General features: G+C 35.9%; 1 protein-coding gene across 1 annotated transcript in view; it reads right to left on the bottom strand.

The window, feature by feature from the left end:
- Positions 1-1,242: 1,242 nt before the first annotated feature.
- Positions 1,243-15,897, bottom strand: part of LOC115437553 (serine/arginine repetitive matrix protein 2-like) — a 62,209-nt gene continuing 47,554 nt past the window's right edge. Inside the window, exon 2 of the mRNA XM_030160789.1 lies at positions 1,243-2,689. Within this exon, the coding sequence (XP_030016649.1) occupies positions 1,243-2,184 (942 nt within the window). The 5' untranslated portion in view covers positions 2,185-2,689. The remainder of the gene's footprint in view (positions 2,690-15,897) is intronic.

The raw sequence follows: 15,897 nt of genomic DNA, 5'->3' as shown, positions 1-15,897 counted from the left end.
TCCACAGTTTTGAGTCCAGAAGAAATTACGCTTAACAGTTTGTAGCCATTTTTGTGTTTTTTGATAAAATTAACCCATAAAGACCCAGTGCTACTTTTGTGGCAGCTCCTAAATTTTTTTTTTTTTTTTCTCTGTATTTAACCTTTAAGTAATTTATCACAATTGATTGTAATATTATCCTCCTTATTTTGTATTTTTTCAGAGAAAATCAGGTATTTTCCTATATTTAATTTACTGATTATGTAGATGTTCATAAAAGTTCAGATTAAAGTTGAGGGTTATTAAATGAAAAACAGAGAAAACTGAAGAAATGGTGACTTTTTCATCAAAGATATCAATAACTGAACATAAAAAACAAGTGTCTCCATCTATTGTCATTGATCCAACTCCATGGGTTTTACTGGTGAATCAATGTTGCAGAAGATGATGGTGTTGCCATGGTAACTATGGAGCCTCTAAACATCTAAATGGTCATATCTGATGGCCATGAAAGGATGACAAACTGTATTTTACAGCAATTATTTACATGAATTAATAGGATTAGCAGATCAACAGGTATTAAACAGTTTAGATCAGTAGATGATTTGCGTCAGCGGTGGCTGTTTGGGTCTTTATGGGGTGGGGGGGGCAATAAAGATCATCTGTGTGAACAAAGATACTTTGTAAAACAACAAAAAAAAAAAAAAAGAGGAAGAAAATATCTATTTAGAAAAATATTTGTGTGGACAGGGCATAAAGGCCTTAGATGAAATAAGTGTGGAAGGCAGTATTGCACTTGATAATGGCTGTATGAAAAGATTTGTATGTCCTTGGTATGTTTGTAGAAAAAAAAGAACAAGTACATTTTTAAGGCCGATTCCACTATTTTGAATTGATATTTTTCTTCCAAGCACCACAATGGCTAAAAGCAAGAAACATTCTGACTTATGTTATGCTTTGAAAACAGCATCTTCCAATAAAAACAACCAAACTACCTTTAAAACGATGTTTAAAAAAACTCTCCGAGAAGCATCCGTCAACACACTGCATCAACCGTCAACACACTGAAACCAACACACTGCACAGAAACATGCACACACAGATCAACAATCAGCATTTGTATCATCTCTACATGAAACAGAATCAAACAAGCATGAGAGTTTCTGCTTTCGATTTAACCAAATGGTCAGGAACAACACAAAAGTGTGACCAATGCTTGGAAATATTTCACGGGACAAAATCAAACTATAAAAAGAAAATGCTTCATACCTTTCCGACGTACTGTGGTTCAGGTCCAATGTGTTCCTCAAGAACAAAGAACTGGTTCCAGATCCATCCCCTCTTTGGCCGATGACTAGTATCCTTATCTGTGTCCAGGAACTTGGTCTGGTTCCTCTGTGATCTGATTGGTGTTTTCACATTTGGGTTGGTGACCTTGGAGTCAGCTCTGGCATTAGATAGTGACGACGACTTGACTTTAGAATGGGATTTAGAACCAGACACCAATGCTGCACTGGAACCAGAGAAGGGATTAGGATTCACTTTACCGGATGAGTTGGACTGTACATTTGGACTGGATATGGACGATATTTTAGTTTTGGATAGAGACTCAGAATTGGTCTTAGGCTTGTTGCCGGCCTTGGAATTGGGGACTGCTTTGGGTTTGGTCTGCAGGAGTGACCCCAGCCTTTGTTTTGGGTTGGCTCTCGAATAGCTTTTTGACGATTCCTTTGGGATGTTTGAGGAATTCCTTGCCGGCAGATTAGAATTTGTTTTAAAGACCAGCCCTTGCCTTGAATTCGAGACGTGTTTGGGTTGCAGCTGTAGCTTAAGTCTGGCGTTTAAGCTAGTTGTGGCTTGGGAGACCGCTGATGGGAAGTTTGCATTGGACCTGTAATTGTCGGTATGAGAGGGATTGGAGTCAACTCTTGTCTCCGAATGGGGCTTGTTCCAAGTGTTGTGGTTGGAACTGCCGAGCTGACCGCGCTTGACCGATGACATATGCGCAGGTTCTTTGTTGGAATTTGGGACAGGGCTGGGCTCTGGCAGTGATTTGTGCCTCGGGTTTGGGTATAGGCTGGGGTTAGGGTTAGCGTGAGGGCTCAGATCGACCTGGGTCCCATAACAACTCTGGGAGATGACACATAGGAAGACCACCAGAGGACAAAGACAGGAAACTGCAGCCACGCTGGCTGGAACTCTCATTGTAAAGAAAGGGTGGTCTGGAATAGTCTTCCCCTCTCACCTCCGCTGTGTCATACCACCATGGGCATACACAAATACTGGTAAACACCCACAAAAGCACTTGAATGTTACAGGGTTGCGGTCTTTTTCACAGCGCAGTGAAGCCGACAGTGTCCACAGGGTTTAGTCCAAAGAATCGCTTCATAGAATTCCCTCAAAAAAATAAAAAAGAACTCCATAATATGAGTCGCCACACTGGTCTGTACATGGATTGATCCTTAAAGTGGGGTGGTTTTCCTCCTCCCACCATCATTCCCACACCTCAGCTTAGAACATCACTCGTCAAAAATTAAAACAGAAGTACGTATGATCAGTCTGGTAATGTTCATGGCAAACCTAAGTTCCAAAACGCATACAGTTGTTTATTTATATCCACTAGACACAAAAAGCAAAGTCGGTTTTCTTCATGTTGAGGACTGGAAATTAACAACCGATGTTGGGTCAGAGGCTCGTGAAGGTGCTGCACCTGGAAAGACAAGATAAAGACCGTGGTTGAGTGACTGAAACTTTAAATAAAAACAAGCTACAATATAAAAAGACTAATTCCTTCTTCACAGTCCATTTTCGCCGTATCACAGCCCCAATATTGACAGAGAGCTAATTTTACCACTGACTTATGTTACTTTAAAGAATTCTGTGTTGTGTCAGATATACCGAGCGTGAAAGCCAAATGCTGATTAAAGATGGTTTTTGCTATTTATCTTAAGCCCATTAATTTTTAGCACAATGCTAATTGCCAGTTTGCTGAGGATAACAGATCTCTTTAATCACTTTCCAGAATGACACAGATGGGAGTGTTCTTATGTTGCACTGAAATTTTGTGACATTTCTGCGAGAGATTTTCACCTGCTGAAATAATTACCAGCTATTCTTCACAGTCCTTTACCTTACCGGGAATGGATGCCCCTGTACAAGTACATTAAATTGGAGATGACACAGTTAAGGTGAGAATCCTGCCTTTTTCTAAACCTCAACTCTTCAAAAATGACTAAACTGCTAAATTGTTAGATTTAGTGACTCTTTATTGGGGTTCTTATTTCATGGGTCACACGTTTTCATTATTTCCTGAAAATCTTTGAGCTGTAAATGACTAATACTTCCAACTACTTCCTTATTTTGGGAAACTCTCAAAGCAGCATGTGATTCAATTATTGCTGATTATTACCCTGCCCCCCCGAAGGGGCAAGGAGTATTGTTTTTGGTTCAGTTTGTTTCTTTGTTAACACTCTAGCAGCAAAACTATTGGTTGAATTCATACCAAATTGGGTTTATAGATTGCCAGTCACCCAGAATAGATCTGATTACATTTTAGGAACAGGAGGTCAAATTTAAATTTTTTATGAATTTTTAAAATCCTCCCCAGTTACTTATAATGGATGAAATTTCATATGTCTTTAGCAGCAAAACTATTCATTTAGTTCATACCAAATTTGGTTTATAGATTGGCAGTGACCCATAATAGATGTCATTACATTTTAGGAAAAGGTAAAAGTTTCAATTTTTTAATTAGTTTTTAAAATCTTTTTTTTTTTTCCCCCTATCCTTATAATGAGTGAAATTTCAAATGTCTGTAGGAGCAAAACTATTGGTTGAGTTCATACCAAATTACGATTATAGATAATCAATGAGGAAGAATAGATTCCAATACACTTTGGGAAAAGTAGGTAAAAGTTTCAATTTTTTATGAATTTTTCAAGTCCCCCCCCCCCCCCCAATTTACTTATAATGGGTGAAATATCAAATGTCTTTAGCAGCAAAACTATTGGTTGAATTCAAACCAAATTGGGTTTATAGATTGCCAGGGACCCAGTATAGGTGTCAATACATTTTGGGAAAAATTGGTCAAAGTTCTAATTTTTTATGATTTTTTTTCCACTTCCATTTACTTATAATGGACAAAATTTCACGTCTATAAAAACATCAATTTTGTTTAAATTTACTTCAGACTTGGAATATATATAGAAGCATTTGATATACTGACATCAGCACATTCATAGACATGATGACATCAGCTGGATCGATGCCAAAATAAGCTATAATACGTGCGAGGGGCGGGGTTTATTGTGCCTGGTACCACTTTTTTCATTGAGATTTTTAAAGTAAAAAAATAGACATTGTTAAATGGGAGTGTAGTTCATAAACAGCCAACAACAGCTATTAGATTTGTAGAAACAGAACAAAATAAACTCACATATGTTAGAGGGGTAGACCATGCATATGAATTTAGAATTTGGTGAAAAACAAGTCTAGTAACAATGATTGCGCTATACCAGGGCTGTCAAACTCATTTTGGTTCCGTTCCATATTTAGCCCAATTTGATCTGCAGTGGGCCAGACCAGTAAAATAATGACTTAATAACCTATAAATAATGACAAATCCAAGTTTTTCATTTTGTTTTAGTACAAAAAAAAACAAAAAACAATTGAATTATGAAAATAATTAAATTTTACAAAAAAAGATGTGAATAACCTGAAAAAAAAAAACAAAACAGAAATTTCATTTGAAAAATTAGTGCAATTTTAACAATATTATGCCTTGACTTATTATTTATACATGTGCATTACACACAGTGTTCCATAAACATTTGGTAACAGGCAGAATATTGGTAAAATTTTGGAGTTTGGAACTAAAATTTGAACAGTTTCTACAATATTACATCTTTAATTATTAACACAACTACAGATCACAGTGGATCCATAAATGCACAAAACATTTAGGAACAGGCTGAATATTGTTAAAATTGCTCATTTTGGGTTGTTCATCTTTGTTTATATTTATGCATTTATTTGCATTTTATTGTGAAAAAATAGTTTTGTAAATGTAAATATTTTCACAGTGTAATGTTGTTGTTTTATTTTTACTTAAATTTTTCACAAAGAAAATTTGTCGTTGTCATTATTTATAGGTTATTGTGTTGTTATTTTGACTGGAGATCACACTGGTCTGTATGTGGAACCTGAACCAAAAGGATTTGGACAACCTGGACTGCTCAGGTTCATTTTTGCACTTTCATCCCGCGCGCCGGAATGAAATCTTTGGCGGGCCAGATTTGGCCCCCGGGCCACATGTTTGACACCTGTGCTCTACACAATCAGTGATACTGAAACTGCATCTGGGAAAGACCTGACACAGCCAAATGCCAGCTCATTTGAAAACACTTTCCAAGAAATTACCTAGAAAATAAGAGACCTGTGAAATAAAAGAAAATAAAAGAAAAAAATTCCTTAGTCCTGACTCATATGGCCCCCAGACACTTTTAAACAATCCAATGAGTCCAATCCAATGCATACTGATGTGGACTTGTTTGCTCTCGACCATGGACCATTTACACTGACTTATTCAAGGAATGTCTTTTACCAAACTTTTCTGCAGTTTGCAGCTTTATTGTAAAATTAACACAATTCAAGCAGAGAAGGGAATCTGGAAACCAACAGCAAATAACAAGGGCTCCAAATCCTCCTGTCAGAAAATGAAAAACACCGCTAACGTTAGTCAGCCGGCCTGTAGTTAGGCTTGTTTTGTCTTTTCTGTCCTTGTTGACTGGATAAAGCCTGCAGGATTTCTTTGCATTACCTCCAGTCTAGATCACTGCACTTGCCAGCTGCAACAGCCTCATCTACAAACCACAAAGCAGAGACTGTACAGTATGCGGGTGATAAATGTTTCATCAGTTATGAGGCCTAGGAGAGGAGACTGCTGCTAAAAACAATTCACTCATTTCATTTTCTGTCTCTCTTTGTGAGAACAGAGCAGTTATAGGACTGAGGATATTGACTTAATGTTGAGAAGCTAATTTAGATTCAGAGTAAATGTGAAAATGTAAAGTATGGTTTAAGGTATATTTCCGATACTGAAAGACATTATTGTTGAAATGTTCATATGCAGTACATGCTGCTTACATGTTTCATTTATAATCACCATTCAGAATGACAAAAAAAAGGCAAATATTTGACCGTGGATACTTAAGTAAATGCACTTATACTGTAAACATTGAATAGAAAAGAATAGACTTTATTTGCCATTTGTACAGACACGTTGCAGTATGGGTACATTGGAATTCTTCTACGTTTCCCTGAGTCATGGAATCAAAAAAAAAAAAAAAAAAAGACATGAACAAAAACAGAAACAAAACATGAACACAGCTAAAACATAAAAAACAGTTATTGCACAGACGGACACAAATACATACTTGTAAAATAGAGTACTGCATCAGAAAAATAAATAAATAAATAAAAGTACTGGGAGGTAAAAACAAGTTATAGCTCATTTGATTAAAGTACTGGGAGGTAGAGCAGGTAATTGTGTACAATTATGGTGCAAAATACCAAAATGCACAGTACTGATGATTTACAAAATTAAAAACAAGGAGAGACATTAATAAATACATAATACTATAACTTACAATTCCAGATTTGGAACATGCCATTGACAAAAAAGTCAAGTTCATTCATTGTATCTATCAAGAATCGCCAAAAATCCGCAGGAAGCCTCCCAATCGTTGACCCATGTGCAGAACTGGGTCAACGAATCCCGTTTACAGTTGAATACAAAGAAAACAGTCTGCATGGTGTTCACCAAAAAGCCAGTTGAACTTCAACAGTCAAACAGGGGTGTTGAAGGGGTGGAACTTCATTTGGTCAAAGAGTTCAAGTACCTCGGGCTAACCTTGGACCCAACATTAACGTTTAAAAAACACATAAAGTGACTTAAAAAGACAGTACATTTTAATGTGCAAAATTTTAGAGGTGGCTACTAAGACAGTACTGTGGCACGAAATATTGGTTTGTCTATGACCACAGAGCCAGTCAGCACCCTCGGTATATCATGTCTAGACTGGGAACTTGTTATAGCCTGAAAAATACCAAGACAACCAGATAGTAAAGAGGTCATATTTAACAGTGGAGATTTAGCTCCATTGGAAATGTTCCACACAACTGTAACATGGAAAACTCAGGTTCAGTTCCTGGCCTTTTTTTCCCCTGAAGATTTTCAAACATGGAGGGCAAGGGCACTGGTAGGTAAATCCAACATTGATATAAATCACTGGGACAACATTCAGAGTGCAGAATTTGGAACACAACACTCAATACACTGAAATGACACAGAACTGAGACATCACACAGCACACTGCGACATCTAACATGTAGCTCCGCCCACCTTCTCCAGCCTCACTGACTGCACAGACCAAAGAACACCATAAAACAACAACATATACAGTAGTAGCACTACTGTTACTACAGTAGTAGTAACAGTAGTTCCTATTCTATACTATATACTATCAGTAATTTGTCGTTTCTTCCATCAGTTGCCACAGTACTGTGGTAGCAAAATGCACAAAAGAAATGCACTGAAGTATATACCATCTATCACCACAGTACTGTGGCAACAAGAGGAGAATGAGTTCATGTAACAGTATCTGTGATTGGTTCTAGTACAAATGCTAACATTTGATTGGCTCTGTGGTAACAAACCCATATTTCGTGCCACAGTACTGTGGTAGTATTCATTGCCAAATTTTAAACAAGCCAGACCTTTTTTGACCCTATATGCTGCCAAGATGTTTTTACACTCTATACAATATTCAGTTCCTGGTCACTTGCTGCAGGCGTAACGCTCAAACCCATAGTGTCACTTTTTAAATAAGCCATAAAAATCTTGACAAAAAACAGTTTCCTCCACTGCATTGTTTTAGATAAATATAAACTTCTTAATTTTAATCATTTTGTGAATTTCAAAAATGCCTGCCTGATGTTCAAAGTCCTGCTTGGCCTTGCCCCTCCTCCCTTGACAGATTTGATTAAATCCTAGTCTGTCAGTGGGAGGGGCCACACAGGCGCTCTACTGTTGGACAGACTATGCTTTCAGTCAGTGGGATTGAATATTGGAACAGTTTACCACTCAACATAAGAGACTCACAATTGTATGCCTCCTTCAAATCACAACTTAGACATTGGATGAAGGAAAACCAAACCTGTGACCATCAGTAGATTGTCCTCATTGTGTTGTTCTGTGTGTTTTTATGATGTTTTGCCTTTTGTCAGTAGTCTTTCTTGTCACCTGCCTAGGAACTACAGATGGAAATTTGCACTGTTGCTACAATCTGGCATATTTACAGCTGCAATTGTTGTAGATGTTCATTAATATGCACTGTCCCTAATAAATTAATACATTAATTAATAAATAAATAAATTTAAATAATTTATTATTGCAACAGACAATGGATGAACACAATAACTGCAAAGGATAACACTTTACACAGTTGTACCTTTCACAGGCAGCCATTCTGTCACAGATTATAATAAACATTACTGCTGTGAATGCACAGAGCTGCTGAACTGTTTCTACAATTACATTAATTAATTTGACAGACCAGGAGCCAAACTGCCTTACTATGCACAAGGTTTAATTTGAAGCTTCAAGGATCTAATGTGCAGTAATGAAAGTCATGTATACTTAAGGTCCATGGCTTATTAACTGGACAAAGAAGGACAAAAACATTATATGCACAGAGTCTTCTACCAGACTGTACAGGGGCTTTAACTTTAGCAAAATAAAGCATACACCTTAGCAGTGATAAGGGGGACTTGCATATTTGTTCTATCAAAATGATGGAACGCACGGAAGTGTTGCCAGGCACAACAAACCCCGCCCCTCGCACATATTGTAGTTTATTTTGGCATCGATCCAGCTGATGTCATCATGTCTATGCATGTGCTGATGTCAGCATATCAGTTGCCTCTATACATGTGCCAAGTTTGAAGTAAATTGAAACAAAATTTATGTTTTTATAGACATTTGAAATTTCGCCCATCATAAGTAAATGGGAGAAGAAAAAAAAATTAAAAATTAAAAAAAAAAAAAAATTGAACTTTGACCTACTTTTCCCAAAATATAGTCACATCTATTATAGGTCACTGTCAATCTATAAACCCAATTTGGTATGAATTCAACCCATAGTTTTGCTGCTACAGATATTTGAAATTTCACCCATTATAAGCAAATGAGGAAAAAAAAAATTAAAAATATATAAACATTTGAACTTTGACCTGCTTTTCCCAGGGCAGTAATAATAATAATAATAATAATAATAATAATGATAATAATAATAATAATAATAATAATAATAATTTAAATGTGACAGAAGGCATAATAACTGTATTTGGCTACAGTTCAGTTTAAATAGGCAGTAATGACAATAAACTTCCATTCCTAAAAATCAATAGATTACTTAAAGAGATTATTGCTTAAGTCTGCAATATTTTCTCTAAAACTTAAAAAGGCATCACTAATTCCCCATAAGCCCATGCTTTAAAACAATGGGCAAAGGCATATCCGCGTCACAGCAGGAGATATGTGGAGTGGAGCCTATTTGAGTGGATGGACGCCGAGTTACACGTGGAACTGAACATGAGATTCACAGTAAATGTGTTATTGCTATTCCTGTTCCATGTTTTAAGGGGAAAAAGCAGAGAGGGTTAAAGCCGGTGTGCTAATTTTATGTCATGTCAATTCAGTCGTAAAACTTAAGGTGGATACTACTACTGCTACTTTATTTATGCTGCGGAAAATCTAAACCTGTGCATGTGACAGATAAACATGCAGTATGTTACTGTCAGCCATCTGTTATGAGTACGTTCAAACTGGCAACAAGAAGATGAAGAAATGGTGGAAATTGTATGAAAAAAAAAAAAAAAAGTACTTGTCTGCGTTTAACCCATAAAAACCCAGCGCTGCTTTTGTGGCAACTCCCAAATGATTTTTTTTCTGTATTTTCAACCTTTTTAAAGTAATTTATCACCATTTATTCTAATATTATCATCTGTATTTTGCATGTTTAAGTAAAAATCTGTAGACGTTTATTAAAGCTTAGCTTGAAGTTGAGGGTTTTTATATCCAAAACAGAAAAAAATTGAAGAAAGAGATTTTTTTTTTCTTCTGCAAAATATATTGCTTACTGTCTCCATCCACTGCCATTTATCAAAATCCATGGGTTTTACTGGTGAATCAATGTTGTAGACGATGATGGCGTTTCCATGGTAACTACGAAGCCTTTGAACATCCAAATAAGTCATATATCTCATGCTGATGACCATGAAAAGATGACAAACTGCATTTTACACCAATTATTTACATGTATTAATAGGATTAATGGATCAACAGGTATTAAACAGTTTAGATCAGCGAATGGTTTTGGTCGCCAGTGGATGTTTGGGTCTTTATGGGTTAAAAATATAACCTAAAGCATACGTAAATGCAACATAAAATAAACTGTTATGTTATTTGACTGTTATTTCATATTCAACAAAGATATGACACGATTAAAAAATTGAAATTATCTGATGTTTTGCCAAATCTGTTAGTGTATTGAAATATTGTGTGTGTATAGTGTACAGATATATGACCTGAGTTTATATAGGGTTAAAGGTTGGACATTCATTATAACCGCTGGAGTGACTCCGCTGGTCTTGGGCTTGTTGAAAACTAAAACCAAGGGTCTTTGACTGAAGTGGCAGAATGTAATGAGGTGGGAACAAGAGCTGCTGAAAAACAACAAGAAAATAAGTGGTTCCAGTCACAACAAACCCCACCGTTCACATGTATTGTAGCTTATTTTGGCATCAACCCAGCTGATGTCATTATATCTATACGTGTGCTGATGTCAACATACCAATTGTCTCTATATATGTGCCAAGTTTGAAGTAAATTGATATAAAATTGATGTTTTTATAGACATGTCAAATTTTGCCCATTATAAGTAAATGGGAGAAAAAAAAAGATTTTAAAAAATTTATGAAAAATTTTAACTTTGACCTACTTTTCCCAAAATGTAATGACATCTACTCTGGGTCACTGGTAATCCACAAACCCAATTTAGTATGAATTCAACCAACAGTTTTGTTTATATAGACATTTGAAATTTCACCCATTATAAGTAAATGGGGAAAAAAAACAAAAGATATTAAAAAAATTCATTAAAAAAAATTTAATTGGATCTACTTTTCCCAAAATGTAATCACATCTATTCTGGATCACTGGCAATCTATATACCCAATTTGGTATAAATTCAACCAATAGTTTTGCTGCTACAGACATGTGAAATTTTGCCCATTGTAAGTAAATGGGAAAAAAAAGAGATTTTAAAAGTTCATAAAAAAATTCAATTTTACCCATTTTTCCCAAAATGTAATCAGATCTATTCTTGATCACTGGTGATCTATAAACCAAATTTTGTATGAATTCAACCAATAGTTTTGCTGCTACAGATGTGAAATTTCGGCCATTGTAAGTAAATGGGGGAAAAAAAAAAAAAGATTTTAAAAATTCATTAAAAATTATAGAATAAATAATGGATTTAAATAACAGGCATTTCTATTGTTTTCCCCACTGAAAATGATTGTAAAATAATAAAATTTGATGCAGGAATTGTTTCTTCTCCACTGCCGAGTTTGAATATGAAGCTTATGAAGGTATAAAGTACGTTTTTAGATTTGCTGCCATTTCCTCAGACTAAACTATGGCAGTTCTGACCTTGTTTTGGCAATTCAAGGCAGATCACGCCAAAATATAAAGCATGAGCGAAGGTGAGAAGGAAATGCATCTCAACTCCTCTGAGATCAAGTGATGACTTTTAAAACTATATTCATCTTTTTTTTATACCATCACATTTCCTACTTTGCATCATCTTCTGCTAAAAGTCTAGTTGAAATTGCCTCACATTACTTTCATTTGGAGAGAGCAAATATGTAAAATTAATAATATCGGGTGGAAATAAGAAACTGTGGCAGAACTCTAGTGAAGACCCATGCACATTTTAGTTCTCTATTTTGACCTTGTGAAGAAAACAAATCTTAGTAAGAGCTCTTTTACCTTGGAAGAGAAATAGCAGCAGTGAAATTCATCATGAAGAATTAGTTCCAAAACAACAAAGCCACATGTGAAAATTCTAACATTTCTCTCAGGTGAACATAGACTTCTACACTGACCCCAGTGAACAGCTAAATTATACCGGATCGGTTTTTGTGGAAAGGTAAAAGTGTGAAATAACTGTCAAATAATGAATAAAATCAAACAAAACCATTCAATTCCATTTAATTTGAATTTACATTTAGCTGTTCACTTACTCTAAAGAAAATACTGGCCATTGATCAGACAGTTTAAAACCATGCAAAACAACTGCCCTTCTTCCGTCATCCAAGGGCAGAAGCTGCACTGCTTCGGTTTCTAGAGATCTATCAAAACCAATTAGCCGTGGATTAGCATCCAATGTTGCTAATTATGATGCTAATTGGAGGGGAATACTCCATGGACCTCTAAAGGAAGGTTGAGGCTGTGACTTGAATGCTGACAACCTTTTCATTTATAGTCCACTGTTAGTTCTTCCATTTCATCCATCCATCCATCCTTTTAAAACATACATCTAAAAAAAAACAAACAACAAACCCCCCCAAAAAACACATAAAAAACTAAAAAAAGACAAAAAAAAAAAATCAAAAATTCAAAAAAATGTACAAAGATTTTATTTTATTTTTTTCCCCACTATATCTGGCACAAGGAAGGATGTGAATATTATTTGGATTGTCAGGGTGTTATATGATATGGTGTGTGTGTGTGTGTGTGTGTGTGTGTGTGTGTGTGTGTGTGTGTGTGTGTGTGTGTGTGTATACATGGGGGTGTGGAAGTGGGTTGCCGCACAGATGTAAATATAAAGTGGTGTGTATAGATAGATAGATAGATTTACTTTATTAATCTCCGAGGGGAAATTCAAAATATGGACATTGTGAATATTGTCAAGTAAAATACAGACAGTTCCATCGTTGTCGGTAGTAAACATACCATTATTTTCTTCTTCTAAACATTTATATGTCCGTCAGTTGTTGGTTTATGATTATTATTCCATTTGTGACACATAAGCTTTGTACACGACTTGTAAAATCTGGATTCACTGGTGTCTTTTGTTACGTACATGGTTTTCTCTGGTGGCGTCTTACTGTTCCACATGTCTCATCTTCAGCAGGTGAATGAACCAACTCTATTATATCATTTAACAGTAGTTAGTAAAGACAGTTTTACACATTAATTTACATTATTTGTCATAATATTGTGCTCTGGATTTAGCATTTTTGGAGTTTTTTTTTTTACAGTGAAAATCACAGATCTTCTTAGAAAATTAACTTTTTTCAGCTTTCTCTGTTTTGATGTGATAATATCCATCCATCCATCCATCCATCCATCCATCCATAAGAGAATATATTGTGTCTGTCCCAAGACACTGGAAGATTCTTTATTAACTGAACAAAATCACATGAATCATATTATCTTCTAATTTTCCTGAATTCCATATCCATTATTAATTTTCTTCGGTGCTAGTAGTTTGTGTCAAAGTCAGTAATTCCAGTTGGCAGCTCTGATATTAGCCATTACCCACTACTGGGACTCCATTCTGCCGACACAGATCATTTGTAAAACATCCTATCAGCAAAGATTAGTCAGCCAAACTAAGCTATCTCTTGTGTGCAATATACGTATCATATTATGCACGCATTTCAATATGTACATGCATAATACAAAGAAAGCAGGGGCTGATCCCTAAAAACAGACAAGCTAAAACCCCAACTGGTGCTTAGTCCACATATGGATGGGGTGCCAAGGAAGATTATTTTACATTATAATGATATGATGGTTGTACTGGTTATTTTATGTGTGATGTGTGTGCATCAGTTTTACAAGGGTTAGTTTTGAAAGGGTTTAATTTGATGGGGTTGAGTCTAAGGTAGGAGGGTTAAACCAGTAGTTCTTAACTGGTCTGGCTTCAGGACCCACTATCACTCCTCAATGATAAGCCGTGACCCAAACTGGTAAAAGTTAAACTTCTCAAATGTATTCAATAAAAGATGGTGGGTTTTTAACCTGAAATAATACAGAATATCACAGTATGAAAATACAGAAGACGTGTTTAATGATAAACCAAACTGACCAGCAGGTGGCGATGCTAAACATGGAAATATTCGCTTGAACACTAAATTAGATACATTTTAACCAAAACCAAAAATGTGCACTCAATTAAAAATTTTAAGTGCATTCAGTCACTTATTCAAGAATTAAACACACTCAGGTTTTTGTCCTCAGTTTGGGTAAAACCATATCTGATATCGTCGTTATACCTGAGTTCTGCCATGATTTGAATAGAAACTTTTGGGTTTTCTTTTATGCCGCTAAATGTCTGGTGTGTATTGGCATCACAGCGCATTACCGCCACCTACTGTTGGGGAGTGTGAATGGACAGCACTCTGCTCCATAAAAAACTAGTGGTGCCAGGCACAACAAACCCCGCCCCTCGCACGTATTGTAGTTTATTGTGGCATCGATCCAGCTGATGTTGGCATGTCTATACATGTGCTGATGTCAGAATATCAGTTGCCTCTATATATGTGCCAAGTTTGAAGTAAATTGAAACAAAATTGATGTTATTATAGACATGTGAAATTATACCAATTATTTAGGAAAAAAAAAAAAGATTTCAAAATTCATTAAAAAAAAGTGAACCTTGACCTATTTTCCCCAAAATGTAAGGACATCTGTTCTGGGTCATTGTCAATCTGTAAACCCAATTTGGTATGAATTCAACCAACAGTTTTGCTGCTAAAGTGTTAACAAACAAACAAGCCAAACCAAAAACACTACCCCTTGCCTCCCCTTCGGGGGTGGGGTAATAAAGTACAGGATTGGTTTCTTAACATTATTTTTTGTCCAGACAAAGGCCCGCAAACCACTGAGAACAGGTTTGCGACCCCCTTTTGAGTCGCGACCCACCTGTTGACAATCACTGGGTTGAATGGTGTGTAATAAACTGTAAATGTGGGAATGATGTAAATGTGATGAACTGGCAGCATATCCAGGATTTTGCCCACCCTTCATATGTCACTAGATGATCAAGGGGTTACAGAAAGGATGGATAGATGATAATGGTATTTAACATACAACAAAATACCATTTAACCCATAAAGACCCAGTGTAACTTTTGTGGCAGCTCCAAAATGAATTTTTCTCTCTACTTAACCTTTCCTAAGTGATTTATCTTCATTTATTATAATATTATCCTCTGAATTTTCCAGTGAAAATATTCTGTTTTCTTATGTTTAATTAAATTCCTTAAAGCTCAGAGTAAATTCAATGGTTATTATATCAAAACAGATAAAAATGAAGAAAAGGTGACTTTTTCAATGAAATCTCTCATTAACTGAACATAAACCCAGTGTGTCCATCCACTGTCACTGATCCAACTCCATGGGTTTTACTGGTGAATCAATATTGTAGAAGATGATGGTGTTTCCACGGTAACTACGGAGCCTCTGAGCATCCAAATGGGTCATATCTGATGATCATGAAAAGATGAAGAACTATATTTTACACCAGTTATTTACATGGATTGATAGGATTAGTGGATCAACAGTTAGTAGATGCTTTTGGCTGACAGTGGATGTTTGGGCCTTTATGGGTTAATACAGTTTAGAATAGAACAGACTTATTTGCCATTTGCACAGATACATCGCAGTATAGGTACACTCGAATACTTGTGCGTTTCCCTGAGTCGCAGAGTTGGAAAAAGACATGAATAAAAACAGAAACAAAACAAACACAGCTAAAACATATAAAAACAGTTATTGCACAGACAA

This window comes from Sphaeramia orbicularis, chromosome 17 (genome assembly GCF_902148855.1).
Source record: "Sphaeramia orbicularis chromosome 17, fSphaOr1.1, whole genome shotgun sequence".
NCBI lineage: Eukaryota > Metazoa > Chordata > Actinopteri > Kurtiformes > Apogonidae > Sphaeramia > Sphaeramia orbicularis.
Note: the sequence above shows the minus strand (reverse complement) of the source record. Positions and strands in the feature narration are given on the sequence as shown.